This window comes from Limanda limanda, chromosome 20 (genome assembly GCF_963576545.1).
Source record: "Limanda limanda chromosome 20, fLimLim1.1, whole genome shotgun sequence".
In the NCBI taxonomy this organism is placed as follows: Eukaryota; Metazoa; Chordata; class Actinopteri; order Pleuronectiformes; family Pleuronectidae; genus Limanda; species Limanda limanda.
The window spans coordinates 953,412-968,289 of record NC_083655.1 but is presented as its reverse complement, the minus strand read 5'-3'; the positions used below and the strand labels follow the sequence as shown (position 1 = coordinate 968,289).

The window sequence follows — 14,878 nt, the reverse complement described above, 5'->3', positions numbered from 1 at the left end:
GTTTCACTGTTTATCACTTTGTTTTTACCCTTTAAAGGGAGAGAAGAACACACGAAGAAGAACACTGGAGAAAAGAAAACATGAAGAAGAACACATAGAGAAGAACTCATGGAGAAGAACATAGAGAAGAACACAGAGAGGAACATTCAGAAGAACACATGAAGAAGAACACATGGAGAGAAGAACACATGAAGAAGAACACTGGAGAAAAGAAGACATGAAGAAGAAGATACAGTAGAACCCTGGAGAGAGAAAGTGCTTCCTGCTGCTCATGAACTTAGATGAACTTTAGCCTTGTCCTCGCCCACTGCTCACTGATGATTGACAGGACAAGGAGCCAATCAGAGCGTTTCTGTGCCAAAGGTAGAATAGAAGACCACCAATGGCAGCACTGGAAGGGCTTTAGGGGCGGGGTTTGTTAACATATGAGAAATCGAAATACTTGAAAAGCGTCAGAAATAACAAAGTCTAACCGGAAATTAGACGGTAGCCTTTCAAAATAAAGAGTTGTTTTTTCCCTTGAACGTGTAGAATACAGACTTTTTGATTAACAAACCCACGATGACGACACCAGATATTAAAGAAGCAGAAGATGAAACTTTCATGAGACTCAATGAAGAGTTGAGAGTTTGTCCCTCAGCTGGAGAGTCGCTGGTCTTCTCCCCATGGAGCAGGGGAGCGGGGACGCGTCTTATTGTGAAGGCAGAGGGCGGAAGTGCTGTGTTGTTAGCGGGCGGGGACAGCAGTGAAGTGGGTTCGATGCCGGAGTGTTAGTCCGCGGTCCGGATCCAGAACCTGTCCGAGCCAGAGGCCTCTCACATGGGGGAGCAGCAGACCAACAACCCGGGGGGGGCGAGGCTCTTCCGCCTGTCCGAGATCCAGGAGCAGAACTCCTTCAAATCCACGTGGATCATCATCCACCACCAAGTGTACGACGTCACCAAGTTCCTGGAGGAGGTGAGACACACACAACTCACAGAGACACACTACACAACACAACACAACTCACAGAGACACACAACTCACAGAGAAACACACTACACACACTTCAAATCCACGTGGATCATCATCCACCACAATGTGTACGACGTCACCAAGTTCCTGGAGGAGGTGAGACACACACAACTCACAGTGACACACTACACAACACAACACAACTCACAGAGACACACAACTCACAGACAAACTACACAACACAACTCAAAGAGACACACACAGACACAACACAACTCACAGAGACAGACACAACACAACTCACAGAGACACACAACGCACAGAGACACACAACACAACATACAGAGACACACTACACAACTCACAGTGAGACAATACACAGAGACGCACTAAACTACACATCACATCTCATAGAGACACACACTACACAACACAACATAACTCACAGAGACACACTACACAACTCACAATGAGACAATACACAGAGAGACGCACTTAACTACACAACACATCTCATAGAAACACAGACTACACAACACAACATAACTCACAGAGACACACTACAAAAACTACACAACTCACAATGAGACAATACACAGAGAGATGCACTAAACTACACAACACACTTAGACTCAACACAGATACACGTACACACAAACACTCACATACAGAGACACACACTCACACACAGATACTTATCACCTTTACTTCACAACATATATCAGATTAAATTAAAATAATTTTATTATTTAGAAATGATCAATAACAACAATTAGATAATATGATGATCTGCAGCAGTTTCTATTAATACGACAGAATCAGTTTTATATTTGTATTATTATGTTAATTCACTGAATCATCTCAGGAAAAATAGCTTATTTTATTAATTGTAATAATTTAGTGAATATGATAAAAACACGTAAACTTTTCTCAAGCTTCTTTGTCACGTGTTTAATATTAATTATAAATACTTTGCACTGATCAGTTGAAGTTTCACGACGTCGTCACTTCAGAAAAGTTCCTGAAAAGAGATCGTGTGATTCTGATTAAAGAGAAACTTTATTTCTTTCCTCAAACTTCACGTTTCTCTGGAGGAAACGTTCTCTCTTCAGCTCTGTTTTCTTTTAGCCGCCTGACCTTTGACCTTTGTCCAGGTGACCGGGCCTTTTATTGGCGCCGGTGTTTCTCTGCTCAGGGTTCACGGTGTGGGCGAGTTGTCCGATAGTTAACTGAGAGTCTGAGGATTCTGCACTTTGACTTTACTTTAACTTTACTTTAACTTCACTTTAACTTTACTTTAACTTCACTTTGACTTTACTTTAACTTTACTTGAACTTCACTTTAACTTCACATCAACTTTACTTTAACTTCACTTAAACTTCACTTAAACTTCACTTCAACTTTATTTTAACTTTACTTTAACTTCACTTCAACTTTACTTTAACTTTACTTGAACTTTACTTTAACTTCACTTCAACTTTACTTGAACTTTACTTGAACTTAACTTTAACTTCACTTCAACTTTACTTTAACTTCACTTCAACTTTACTTTAACTTCACTTCAACTTTACTTTAACTTAACTTTAACTTCACTTAAACTTTACTTTAACTTTACTTTAACTTTACTTTAACTTCACTGAAACTTTACTTTAACTTAACTTTAACTTTACTTCACTTTAACTTCACTGAAACTTTACTTTAACTTTACTTTAACTTTACTTTACTTAAACTTCACTTCAACTTTATTTTAACTTTACTTTAACTTCACTTCAACTTTACTTTAACTTTACTTTAACTTTACTTGAACTTTACTTTAACTTCACTTCAACTTTACTTGAACTTTACTTGAACTTAACTTTAACTTCACTTCAACTTTACTTTAACTTCACTTCAACTTTACTTTAACTTCACTTCAACTTTACTTTAACTTAACTTTAACTTCACTTAAACTTTACTTTAACTTTACTTTAACTTTACTTTAACTTCACTGAAACTTTACTTTAACTTAACTTTAACTTTACTTCACTTTAACTTCACTGAAACTTTACTTTAACTTTACTTTAACTTTACTTTACTTAAACTTCACTTCAACTTTATTTTAACTTTACTTTAACTTCACTTCAACTTTACTTTAACTTTACTTTAACTTTACTTGAACTTTACTTTAACTTCACTTCAACTTTACTTGAACTTTACTTGAACTTAACTTTAACTTCACTTCAACTTTACTTTAACTTCACTTCAACTTTACTTTAACTTCACTTCAACTTTACTTTAACTTAACTTTAACTTCACTTAAACTTTACTTTAACTTTACTTTAACTTTACTTTAACTTTACTTTAACTTCACTTCAACTTTACTTTAACTTAACTTTAACTTTACTTCACTTTAACTTCACTGAAACTTTACTTTAACTTTACTTTAACTTTACTTTAACTTTACTTTAACTTAACTTTAACATTACTTCAACTTCACTTTAACTTTACTTCAACTTCACTTTAACTTCACTGAAACTTTACTTTAACTTTACTTTAACTTCACTGAAACTTTACTTTAACTTCACTGAAACTTTACTTTAACTTTACTTCAACTTCACTTTAACTTCACTGAAACTTTACTTTAACTTCACTTAATAAAGTATTTGCTGATGTGGATTTTACAAATATAAGATGTGACTGTTAAAAACCACGTCTGTGTAATATTCTGTTGACTCATCATCCAAACGATGTGTCGTGTGTGACCCTGGGAACGTGCTGAGTGTTAAAGCCAGTTTCTCTCTCCCCAGCACCCCGGGGGGGAGGAGGTGCTGAGGGAGCAGGCGGGAGGAGACGCCACCGAGAGCTTCGAGGACATCGGACACTCCAGCGACGCCCGAGAGATGGCGAGCAGCATGGTGATAGGAGAAGTGCACCCGGTCAGTGTCTGTGTGTGTGTCTGAGTGTGTGTGATGATGATGATGATGATGATGATGATGATGATGATGATGATGATGATGATGATGATGATGATGATGATGATGATGATGATGATGAAGAAGTAATGATCTCCATGTGTTTGTCTGCAGGACGACAGAGAGCAGCTCGTCCAACCGGAGGTGAGTAACGACCTCATCTCTGTTCAATACAGATGTGACCTGATGTGACCTCTGACCCCCGAGTCTGATGATGTGTGTGTTACAGGAAACACTGGTGACCACCGTGAAGTACCAGACCAGGTACACACACATACACACACACACATGTACACACACCAACACACACATGTACACACACATGTACACACACACGTAAAGGTCTTCAGATTGGTGCTATTTACATGAAATCTACATTATTATCAGTCACATGTTTAACTAGTTGTCTGTCTTGCAGCTGGTTTAATCAGTCACATGTTTAACTAGTTGTCTGTCTCACATCTGGTTTAATCAGTCACATGTTTAACTAGTTGTCTGTCTCACATCTGGTTTAATCAGTCACATGTTTAACTAGTTGTCTCTCTCACAGCTGGTTTAATCAGTCACATGTTTAACTAGTTGTCTCTCTTGCAGCTGGTTTAATCAGTCACATGTTTAACTAGTTGTCTGTCTCACAGCTGGTTTAATCAGTCACATGTTTAACTAGTTGTCTGTCTCACAGCTGGTTTAATCAGTCACATGTTTAACTAGTTGTCTGTCTCACAGCTGGTTTAATCAGTCACATGTTTAACTAGTTGTCTCTCTTGCAGCTGGTTTAATCAGTCACATGTTTAACTAGTTGTCTCACAGCTGGTTTAATCAGTCACATGTTTAACTAGTTGTCTGTCTTACAGCTGGTTTAATCAGTCACATGTTTAACTAGTTGTCTGTCTCACAGCTGGTTTAATCAGTCATATGTTTAACTAGTTGTCTCTCTCACAGCTGGTTTAATCAGTCACATGTTAAACTAGTTGTCTCTCTCACAGCTGGTTTAATCAGTCACATGTTTAACTAGTTGTCTGTCTCACAGCTGGTTTAATCAGTCACATGTTTAACTAGTTGTCTGTCTCACAGCTGGTTTAATCAGTCACATGTTTAACTAGTTGTCTCTCTTGCAGCTGGTTTAATCAGCCACATGTTTAACTAGTTGTCTCTCTTGCAGCTGGTTTAATCAGTCACATGTTTAACTAGTTGTCTGTCTTACAGCTGGTTTAATCAGTCACATGTTTAACTAGTTGTCTCTCTTGCAGCTGGTTTAATCAGTCACATGTTTAACTAGTTGTCTGTCTCACAGCTGGTTTAATCAGTCACATGTTTAACTAGTTGTCTGTCTTACAGCTGGTTTAATCAGTCACATGTTTAACTAGTTGTCTCTCTTGCAGCTGGTTTAATCAGTCACATGTTTAACTAGTTGTCTCTCTTGCAGCTGGTTTAATCAGTCACATGTTTAACTAGTTGTCTCTCTCACAGCTGGTTTAATCAGTCACATGTTTAACTAGTTGTCTGTCTCACAGCTGGTTTAATCAGTCACATGTTTAACTAGTTGTCTGTCTCACAGCTGGTTTAATCAGTCACATGTTTAACTAGTTGTCTCACAGCTGGTTTAATCAGTCACATGTTTAACTAGTTGTCTCACAGCTGGTTTAATCGGTCACATGTTTAACTAGTTGTCTGTCTTGCAGCTGGTTTAATCAGTCACATGTTTAACTAGTTGTCTCTCTCACAGCTGGTTTAATCAGTCACATGTTTAACTAGTTGTCTGTCTCACAGCTGGTTTAATCAGTCACATGTTTAACTAGTTGTCTGTCTCACAGCTGGTTTAATCAGTCACATGTTTAACTAGTTGTCTGTCTCACAGCTGGTTTAATCAGTCACATGTTTAACTAGTTGTCTGTCTCACAGCTGGTTTAATCAGTCACATGTTTAACTAGTTGTCTGTCTCACAGCTGGTTTAATCAGTCACATGTTTAAACTAGTTGTCTCTCTTGCAGCTGGTTTAATCAGTCACATGTTTAACTAGTTGTCTCACAGCTGGTTTAATCAGTCACATGTTTAACTAGTTGTCTGTCTCACAGCTGGTTTAATCAGTCACATGTTTAACTAGTTGTCTGTCTCACAGCTGGTTTAATCAGTCACATGTTTAACTAGTTGTCTGTCTCACAGCTGGTTTAATCAGTCACATGTTTAACTAGTTGTCTCTCTTGCAGCTGGTTTAATCAGTCACATGTTTAACTAGTTGTCTCACAGCTGGTTTAATCAGTCACATGTTTAACTAGTTGTCTGTCTTACAGCTGGTTTAATCAGTCACATGTTTAACTAGTTGTCTGTCTCACAGCTGGTTTAATCAGTCACATGTTTAACTAGTTGTCTGTCTCACAGCTGGTTTAATCAGTCATATGTTTAACTAGTTGTCTGTCTCACAGCTGGTTTAATCAGTCACATGTTAAACTAGTTGTCTCTCTCACAGCTGGTTTAATCAGTCACATGTTTAACTAGTTGTCTGTCTCACAGCTGGTTTAATCAGTCACATGTTTAACTAGTTGTCTGTCTCACAGCTGGTTTAATCAGTCACATGTTTAACTAGTTGTCTCTCTTGCAGCTGGTTTAATCAGCCACATGTTTAACTAGTTGTCTCTCTTGCAGCTGGTTTAATCGGTCACATGTTTAACTAGTTGTCTGTCTCACAGCTGGTTTAATCAGTCACATGTTTAACTAGTTGTCTGTCTCACAGCTGGTTTAATCAGTCACATGTTTAACTAGTTGTCTGTCTTACAGCTGGTTTAATCAGTCACATGTTTAACTAGTTGTCTCTCTTGCAGCTGGTTTAATCAGTCACATGTTTAACTAGTTGTCTCTCTTGCAGCTGGTTTAATCAGTCACATGTTTAACTAGTTGTCTCTCTCACAGCTGGTTTAATCAGTCACATGTTTAACTAGTTGTCTGTCTCACAGCTGGTTTAATCAGTCACATGTTTAACTAGTTGTCTGTCTCACAGCTGGTTTAATCAGTCACATGTTTAACTAGTTGTCTGTCTTGCAGCTGGTTTAATCAGTCACATGTTTAACTAGTTGTCTGTCTCACAGCTGGTTTAATCAGTCACATGTTTAACTAGTTGTCTGTCTCACAGCTGGTTTAATCAGTCACATGTTTAACAGTTGTCTTTCTCACAGCTGGTTTAATCAGTCACATGTTTAACTAGTTGTCTGTCTCACAGCTGGTTTAATCAGTCACATGTTTAACTAGTTGTCTGTCTCACAGCTGGTTTAATCAGTCACATGTTTAACTAGTTGTCTTTCTCACAGCTGGTTTAATCAGTCACATGTTTAACTAGTTGTCTTTCTCACAGCTGGTTTAATCAGTCACATGTTTAACTAGTTGTCTGTCTCACAGCTGGTTTAATCAGTCACATGTTTAACTAGTTGTGTCACAGCTGGTTTAATCAGTCACATGTTTAACTAGGTGTCTGTCTCACAGCTGGTTTAATCAGTCACATGTTTAACTAGTTGTCTGTCTCACAGCTGGTTTAATCAGTCACATGTTTAACTAGTTTCCTCACAGCTGGTTTAATCAGTCACATGTTTAAACTAGTTGTCTCTCTTGCAGCTGGTGGTCCAGCTGGTTGATTCCGTCTCTGGTGGCGGCCATTATCACCCTGATGTACCGCATCTTAACCGCAGAGAGCGAGTGACATCATCAGAGTCCTGCCGCCGTCCCACACTACCCACAATTCATTTCCAATACTGTTTAACCAACCAATCATGTGGCATTATGCTAATGAAGTCATGCACATTGATGAATATACCGTCACACTGTGAAATATGGATGTTTTATGAAATCTTGTAGAAATGCAGTTGATGTATGAGAAGTTGTATCTTTTTTAATCTTTGTAACTGAATGTAAACGAGTGTATGAATCAGAGCATCATGAGGTCATCATGATGTCATCACGCAGCAGTCATGTGACTAACATAGTCCACCGTGACGTCACTGTCCTGGAAACTGGAATCTGACCAAAGCCACGATTCTCTGTCTCAGGTTTAAAATGAATTTTCATGTTCAGGCGTCGCACAGAAAGAAAGTAAACGCTGACTGTTAATAAAGATGGCCGACACGTTCAACTGCACTTTGTCCAGAAGTGAAGCCAAAACATCTCTGATGCAAACGCTGTCATTTTGTACAGTTGGAATGGAGGCCCCGCCCACACAAGCTTCTTTTAAAGAGGCACTGAAAAGTGATAGTTTAATTTAAGAACATCAGCTAAAGTTCTTTCATCTGCTTGTTCCTGCTTTTTAAATTTCAGCTGAAACTTTGATTTATTTCAAAACAGAACAAATTTAGATGCTGATTGTTCATTTATATTAATTTATAATCAATATGAGAAGTGGAGAAATACAGTAACAACCTGAGAGGCAGAACTTTAATGTCTGAGAGTTTGATTCACACAGTTTCATCTGAGTTGAATCGTTAAAACAGAAAAATCAAACATTGATGATTCAGTAAAGTTTCATTTTCACGTTTTAATTTGCACAATCAGAACTAAAGTAACTTAAACCCCTGCTCGTCTCCAGCGTGTAGCGGTTTGAGCCTTGGTGCAGTGCATGCTGGGAAGTGTATGCTGAACATTCACAGACTCAGGATCAGAAACTATTTCAACTGTTTAAACAAATCCAGAGTCAGTGAGGAAGAAACGTTCATCTGATGTAAAAGTTCATAAAACAAAATAAAACATATTCATGGAAAATGTTTGACGTTTGTATGAAGTTTCTGCTCAAGGTCAGTTTTTTTATTCTATAGAACTTTTCTCCTACTTGATTACTTTTGAGTTTCACTAAATACATGTTGAATATGAAATATTGCAGCTCAGACTCTGAATCATTTCAATTAGTTTACTTGTTTATGTTGTTGACTTATTAACCGAGTACTCAAGTACTTTTATCTCACTCAATTACTTCTGTCCTATAAGCACTTCTGTGTACTCAGCTACCTGAGATACAATTAAGATATATTTATTTGTCCCAAACACATGCAGACATGCACAAGCACACTCATGCAAGGAGGGCAATTTAACCGAGTAAAAGTAAAAGTACCTGAGTAAAAGTACCTGAGTACTCTGAGTGAAGTATAAACTTTACTGGGTTTATTTTCCACCACATGAATGAATTGGAGGAGTGAGTAGTAAAGAAGCAACGCTGCCACCTCCTGGTGGAAACTGGAAGATTCGTGTAAACATTAAAGTTCGATTTTCACCGCACGACAGGAAACCTCGGCGTGACGTCAGCGGTGGCGATGACGTCGCGCGTGTTTGTTTACTTGACGCTGTGTGACGCACTTTGCTGGACCCACGTGGACCCTGCTGTTACACAACACAAGAACTGATCGAGTGCAAAAACCACAAGTGTAAATAAGGCAGTAAAGGTGCAGAGTATTGTGCATATTTATATACGATATGTACAGTAAGAAATATATATGGACTAGTACAGTACTAAGAGGTATTGTAAGATATAAGAACGATGAATACACTATGAATGAAAGAGTTATGTTTTGGGTTTATTCTATTTGAATGTTTATTTTTATAATACTTTTTTTATTTTTTGTGTGTGTGTCTGTGAAACACGGAGGTTTTATAAACATAAATCTAAATGATAACAGTTATTGTTTATTAATATTGTTGTTATTTATATGATTCATATTGTTATCATTGTTGTTGTCACTATGAATCTTATCATAATAAACACGTGACAGTGCGCGTGCTCGTGTCTGGTGACAGTGCGCGTCCTGGGGGTTGGTGGGGGGGGGCGTGCCCCTATAGAAGCGGGACCCCCGGTGCTCGGCTGCTGCTGACCGCCCTGGAGTCCTGGCTGCCGGGAGACATGTTCCGAGAGTCTCCCTCCCCGGGGGAGAGCAGGGAGAACGGCCTGGAGGAGATGGACCAGGAGGAGCAGGACCAGGAGGACCAGGACCAGGAGGAGGACCAGGAGGACCAGGACCAGGAGGACCAGGACCAGGAGGACCAGGACCAGGAGGACCAGGAGGACGATGATCTGGACGACGAGCAGGACGCCTCCCAGCTGGAGCGGTTCATGCGGGACCGGAGGAGAGCCAAGTCCCTGCCGGCCTACCCGGCCCTGCTCCCGGGGGACCTGCCCGGCGGCCCCGGGAGGAAGCGGGTCGTGTTCGCGGACTCGATGGGTCTGAACCTGGCCAGCGTGAAGCACTTCAGCTCGCTGGAGGAGCCCCGGGTCCCGAGCAAGGTCCTGTCCCGGTACCGGAGCTTCCCTCCGCCGCAGCAGGAGCCGCTCAGCGACCGGGGCCAGGGCTTCCGGTCCCGGCTGGACACGGGCCGGCTGGACCCGGGCCGGCTGGTGGCCTGCTTCCCGGAGCCGCGGGACCCGGAGCTCCGGGTCCGGCAGCTCCGGGTCTGCCTGGAGAGGATCACCATCACCCGGTTCGACGTGCGAGGGCAGATCCGGGTGTTCGGAGGCGGCTCGGCCCGGGAGGTCGGGGTCCGGTACACCTTCAACGACTGGAGGTCCTGCGTGGACGCCCAGGCCCTGGTCCTGGACCTGGAGGAGCCGGGCCTGGTCCTGGTGGATCCGGTTCTGGTGGGGGAGCGGTTCTCCTTCACCGTGTACCCGCCGCCCTGCATGCAGCCCGGCTCGGCCGTGCACTTCGCCCTGTACCTGAGGACCCGGGACGGGGACTTCTGGGACAACAACCAGGGTCAGAACTACAGCCTCCGGTACCGGGACCCACCCGGACCCACAACCCACGTGGGCCACGGCAGCAACGCGTTCCACGCAGTCTGACGTGTGTGTGTGTGTGTGTGTGTGTGTGTGTGTGTGTGTGTGTGTGTGTGTGTGTGTGTGTGTGTGTGTGTGTGTGTGTGTGTGTGTGTGTGTGTGAACCCTCACGGAGAGAGAGGACAGACACTCGTTGATCTGCAGCTGCTTCCACATCACATGTGAAGTTGTGTGGTTTTGTGAGTCTTTTGTCATCAGTGTGTCACAGTGATCATCACATGTGTCTTTTCTAAACCTCGGAGCAACAACACAACTCAGACTTTCTGGACACACAAACAACAGACCCTGTGTTGCCACAATCAGGTCCGTGTCAACGACCTGGTGTCCTGAGTCTCTGCTGAGAAGCTTGCGTTTGTCAAAGTTTTATGATAAAAGATAATTTACAATAAGTAGAGATCGTCTTGTTCTTTTCAGCAAGTACAGGAGAGAGTCACAGCTGGAGGTCATCTTCATCATCTTCATCATGTTCATCATGAAGAATCTGTTGTGTGTTTGTTGTGAACCTGCAGAGACTCAGTCTGATTAGATCTAAACTGCTGACTCACTTTGACCTTCTGACTAAACTCATTTACAGGTGATTGTTAGTCTTCATCATCGGCTCAGGTGTGATGTCATGATCTCAGGTGTGATGTCATGATTCTCAGGTGTGATGTCATTATTCTCAGGTGTGATGTCATGATCTCAGGTGTGTGATGTCATGATTCTCAGGTGTGATGTCATGATTCTCAGGTGTGATGTCATGATTCTCAGGTGTGATGTCATGATTCTCAGGTGTGATGTCATGATTCTCAGGTGTGATGTCATGATCTCAAGTGTGATGTCATGATTCTCAGGTGTGATGTCATGATTCTCAGGTGTGATGTCATGATTCTCATCAGTGATGTCATGATCTCAAGTGTGATGTCATGATTCTCAGGTGTGATGTCATGATCTCAGGTGTGATGTCATGATTCTCAGCTGTATTGTTCATGTTTGTGATGTGATTGAAACCTGTGGATGAAGATACTAAGTGGAAACCCGATGCATCTTTATCAGATTTAATAATTTAATAATAAAGTAATTTATGGGTGAATCAGTTTCTCATTAGAAAACAATTCAGTGATTTGATCCAAACATGGAGATGAGATCAAACAGTTGCTGCTTGTTGTGAAACTGAAATAAATATGAATTTAAACTTCTTAAATTCTTTTCATTGTTTTTAAAATTTGTTTATTTTTCACACCGCTGACGACATAAAGATTCGGCTCGACAAAAAAAAACACAAATCTGATTTTATCATATTATGACATCAAGTGTTTGTGAAGAATCCAAAACAGGAGAACCTGACACAAAAAACTCCCCTGCTTCCTTCTCTCTGCTCCTTGCTTCCTTCTCTCTGCTTCCTTCACCCTGCTTCCTTCTCTCTGCTCCTTGCTTCCTTCTCTCTGCTTCCTTCTTCCTTCTCTCTGCTTTCTTCTCTCTGCTCCTTGCTTCCTTCTCTCTGCTTCCTTCTTCCTTCTCTCTGCTCCCTGCTTCCTTCTCTCTGCTTCCTTCTCTCTGCTTCCTTCTTCCTTCTCTCTGCTTTCTTCTCTCTGCTCCTTGCTTCCTTCTCTCTGCTTTCTTCTCTCTGCTCCTTGCTTCCTTCTCTCTGCTTCCTTCTCTCCTTCTCTCTGCTTCCTTCTCTCTGCTTCCTTCTCCCTTCTCTCTGCTTCCTTCTCTCTGCTTCCTTCTCTCCTTCTCTCTGCTTCCTCCTCTCTGCTTCCTTCTTCCTTCTCCCTGCTTCCTTCACCCTGCTTCCTTCTCTCTGCTTCCTTCTCTCTGCTCCTTGCTTCCTTCTCTCTGCTTCCTTCTCTCTGCTCCTTGCTTCCTTCTCTCTGCTTCCTTCTTCCTTCTCTCTACTCCCTGCTTCCTTCTCTCTGCTTCCTTCTCTCTGCTTCCTTCTTCCTTCTCTCTGCTTTCTTCTCTCTGCTCCTTGCTTCCTTCTCTCTGCTTCCTTCTCTCTGCTTCCTTCTCTCTGCTTCCTTCTCCCTTCTCTCTGCTTCCTTCTCTCTGCTTCCTTCTCTCCTTCTCTCTGCTTCCTCCTCTCTGCTTCCTTCTTCCTTCTCCCTGCTTCCTTCACCCTGCTTCCTTCTCTCTGCTCCTTGCTTCCTTCTCTCTGCTTCCTTCTCTCTGCTTCCTTCTCCCTTCTCTCTGCTTCCTTCTCTCTGCTTCCTTCTCTCTGCTTCCTTCTCCCTTCTCTTTGCTTTCTTCTCTCTGCTTCCTTCTCTCTGCTTCCTTCTCCCTTCTCTCTGCTTCCTTCTCTCCTTCTCTCTGCTTCCTTCTCTCTGCTTCCTTCTCTCTGCTTCCTTCTCCCTTCTCTCTGCTTTCTTCTCTCTGCTCCTTGCTTCCTTCTCTCTGCTCCCTTCTCTCTGCTCCCTTCTCTCTGCTTCCTTCTCCCTTCTCTCTGCTTCCTTCACCCTGCTTCCTTCTCCTTGCTTCCTTCTCTCTGCTTCCTTCTCTCTGCTTCCTTCTCCCTTCTCTCTGCTTCCTTCACCCTGCTTCCTTCTCCTTGCTTCCTTCTCTCTGCTTCCTTCTCTCTGCTCCCTGCTTCCTTCTCTCTGCTCCCTGCTTCCTTCTCTCTGCTCCTTGCTTCCTTCTCTCTGCTTCCTTCACCCTGCTTCCTTCTCTCTGCTCCTTGCTTCCTTCTCTCTGCTTCCTTCACCCTGCTTCCTTCTCTCTGCTCCTTGCTTCCTTCTCCCTGCTTCCTTCTCTCTGCTCCTTGCTTCCTTCTCTCTGCTTCCTTCACCCTGCTTCCTTCTCCCTACTCCCTGCTTCCTTCTCCCTACTCCCTGTTTCGTTCTCCCTGCTTCCTTCTCTCGGCTTCCTTCCTTCTCCCTGCTTTCTTCTTCCTACTCCCTGCTTCCTTCTCCCTACTCCCTGTTTCCTTCTTCCTTCTCCCTGTTTCCTTCTTCCTTCTCCCTACTCCCTGTTTCCTTCTCCCTGCTTCCTTCTCCCTTCTCCCTGTTTCCTTCTTCCTTCTCCCTACTCCCTGTTTCCTTCTTCCTGCTTCCTTCTCCCTGTTTCCTTCTTCCTTCTCCCTGCTTCCTTCTCCCTTCTCCCTTCTTCCTTCTCTCTGCTTCCTTCTCCCTGCTTCCTTCTCCCTACTTACTTCTTCCTTCTCTCTGCTTCCTTCTCTCTGCTCCTTGCTTCCTTCTCTCTGCTGCCTTCACCCTGCTTCCTTCTCCCTGCTTCCTTCTCCTTGCTTCCTTCTCCCAACTCCTTGCTTCCTTCTCCCTGCTTCCTTCTCTCTGCTCCTTGCTTCCTTCTCCCTGCTTCCTTCTCCTTGCTTCCTTCACCCTGCTTCCTTCCCTCTGCTTCCTTCTCCCTGCTTCCTGCTGCCTTCTCCCTGCTTCCTTCCCTCTGCTTCCTACTCCCTGCTCCCTTCACCCTGCTTCCTACTCCCTGCTCCTTTCTCCCTGCTTCCCTCTCCTTGCTCCTTGCTCCCTTCATCAAACTGACCCCCCCCCGTTCTGGGAGTTTAATGCCAGTTCCTTTTTCACCAGTCAACCTGCTCTGGTCCCGTTGAGATCAAACCCTGACGTCAGCGACACGTTGTCTCTGTGGAGCCGGAGGTCGATTCCGTTCCAGACTCAGATTGAACATTTGTCTCTGTACGCAGAGAGGACGTGTTTGTTTGTTGATTCTGTGCGTGCGTCCGTCCTCCTGTGTCCGCCTGGCGTCTTTACATCGAGGCCAAAGTGCAGAAGTCCGACGCCTCTGGAAATATTCGTGTTGACAAACCTCCGCTCGTCTGTTTGCTCTGTCAACACGGACCAGGGTCAATATTTCAAATAAATCCCAGAGCGCTGCACTGGAGCTTCTCCTGTAATAATTCAACAATCGTGACCTCACATAGTCGGACTGACACGTGAACGCCACATGAAGCGTTTGTGTTTGTTGAGGAGTCGCTGCGGCCGACAGAGTTCAGTGAGACATCGGCTGCAGAGTCAGGAGAGAACATCGCTGCTGCTAGGCAACATGGACGCCACTGAGGCTCATAGTGTCAAAATCTCATTCTTATGACCTCGATCTCTTTAAAAGATAAACTGATCAAAGGTCAAAGGTCAAACTGACTTCATATGAGCCTGGAAAAACAATGTATGTAGACTGAAACTGTGCTTCAACAGTTATGATCCATTCCCAGGGAAATATCCAC

The 14,878-nt window shown here is 42.9% G+C and overlaps 2 protein-coding genes across 2 annotated transcripts; both read left to right on the top strand.

Moving 5' to 3' along the window:
- Positions 1 to 722: 722 nt before the first annotated feature.
- Positions 723 to 8,645, top strand: LOC133026709 (cytochrome b5). Its single transcript, XM_061093634.1, has 5 exons — positions 723 to 957; positions 3,741 to 3,869; positions 4,020 to 4,049; positions 4,135 to 4,169; positions 7,509 to 8,645. Exons 1-5 carry the CDS (start codon positions 820 to 822, stop codon positions 7,591 to 7,593), a joined length of 417 nt encoding a protein of 138 aa, XP_060949617.1. The 5' UTR covers positions 723 to 819; the 3' UTR covers positions 7,594 to 8,645.
- A 1,055-nt stretch (positions 8,646 to 9,700) lies between these two features.
- On the top strand, positions 9,701 to 10,754 carry ppp1r3g (protein phosphatase 1 regulatory subunit 3G). The gene has a single exon (XM_061093655.1). The coding sequence runs from the start codon at positions 9,775 to 9,777 to the stop codon at positions 10,708 to 10,710; it is 936 nt and encodes a 311-aa protein (XP_060949638.1). The 5' UTR covers positions 9,701 to 9,774; the 3' UTR covers positions 10,711 to 10,754.
- The last annotated feature ends 4,124 nt before the right edge of the window (positions 10,755 to 14,878 follow it).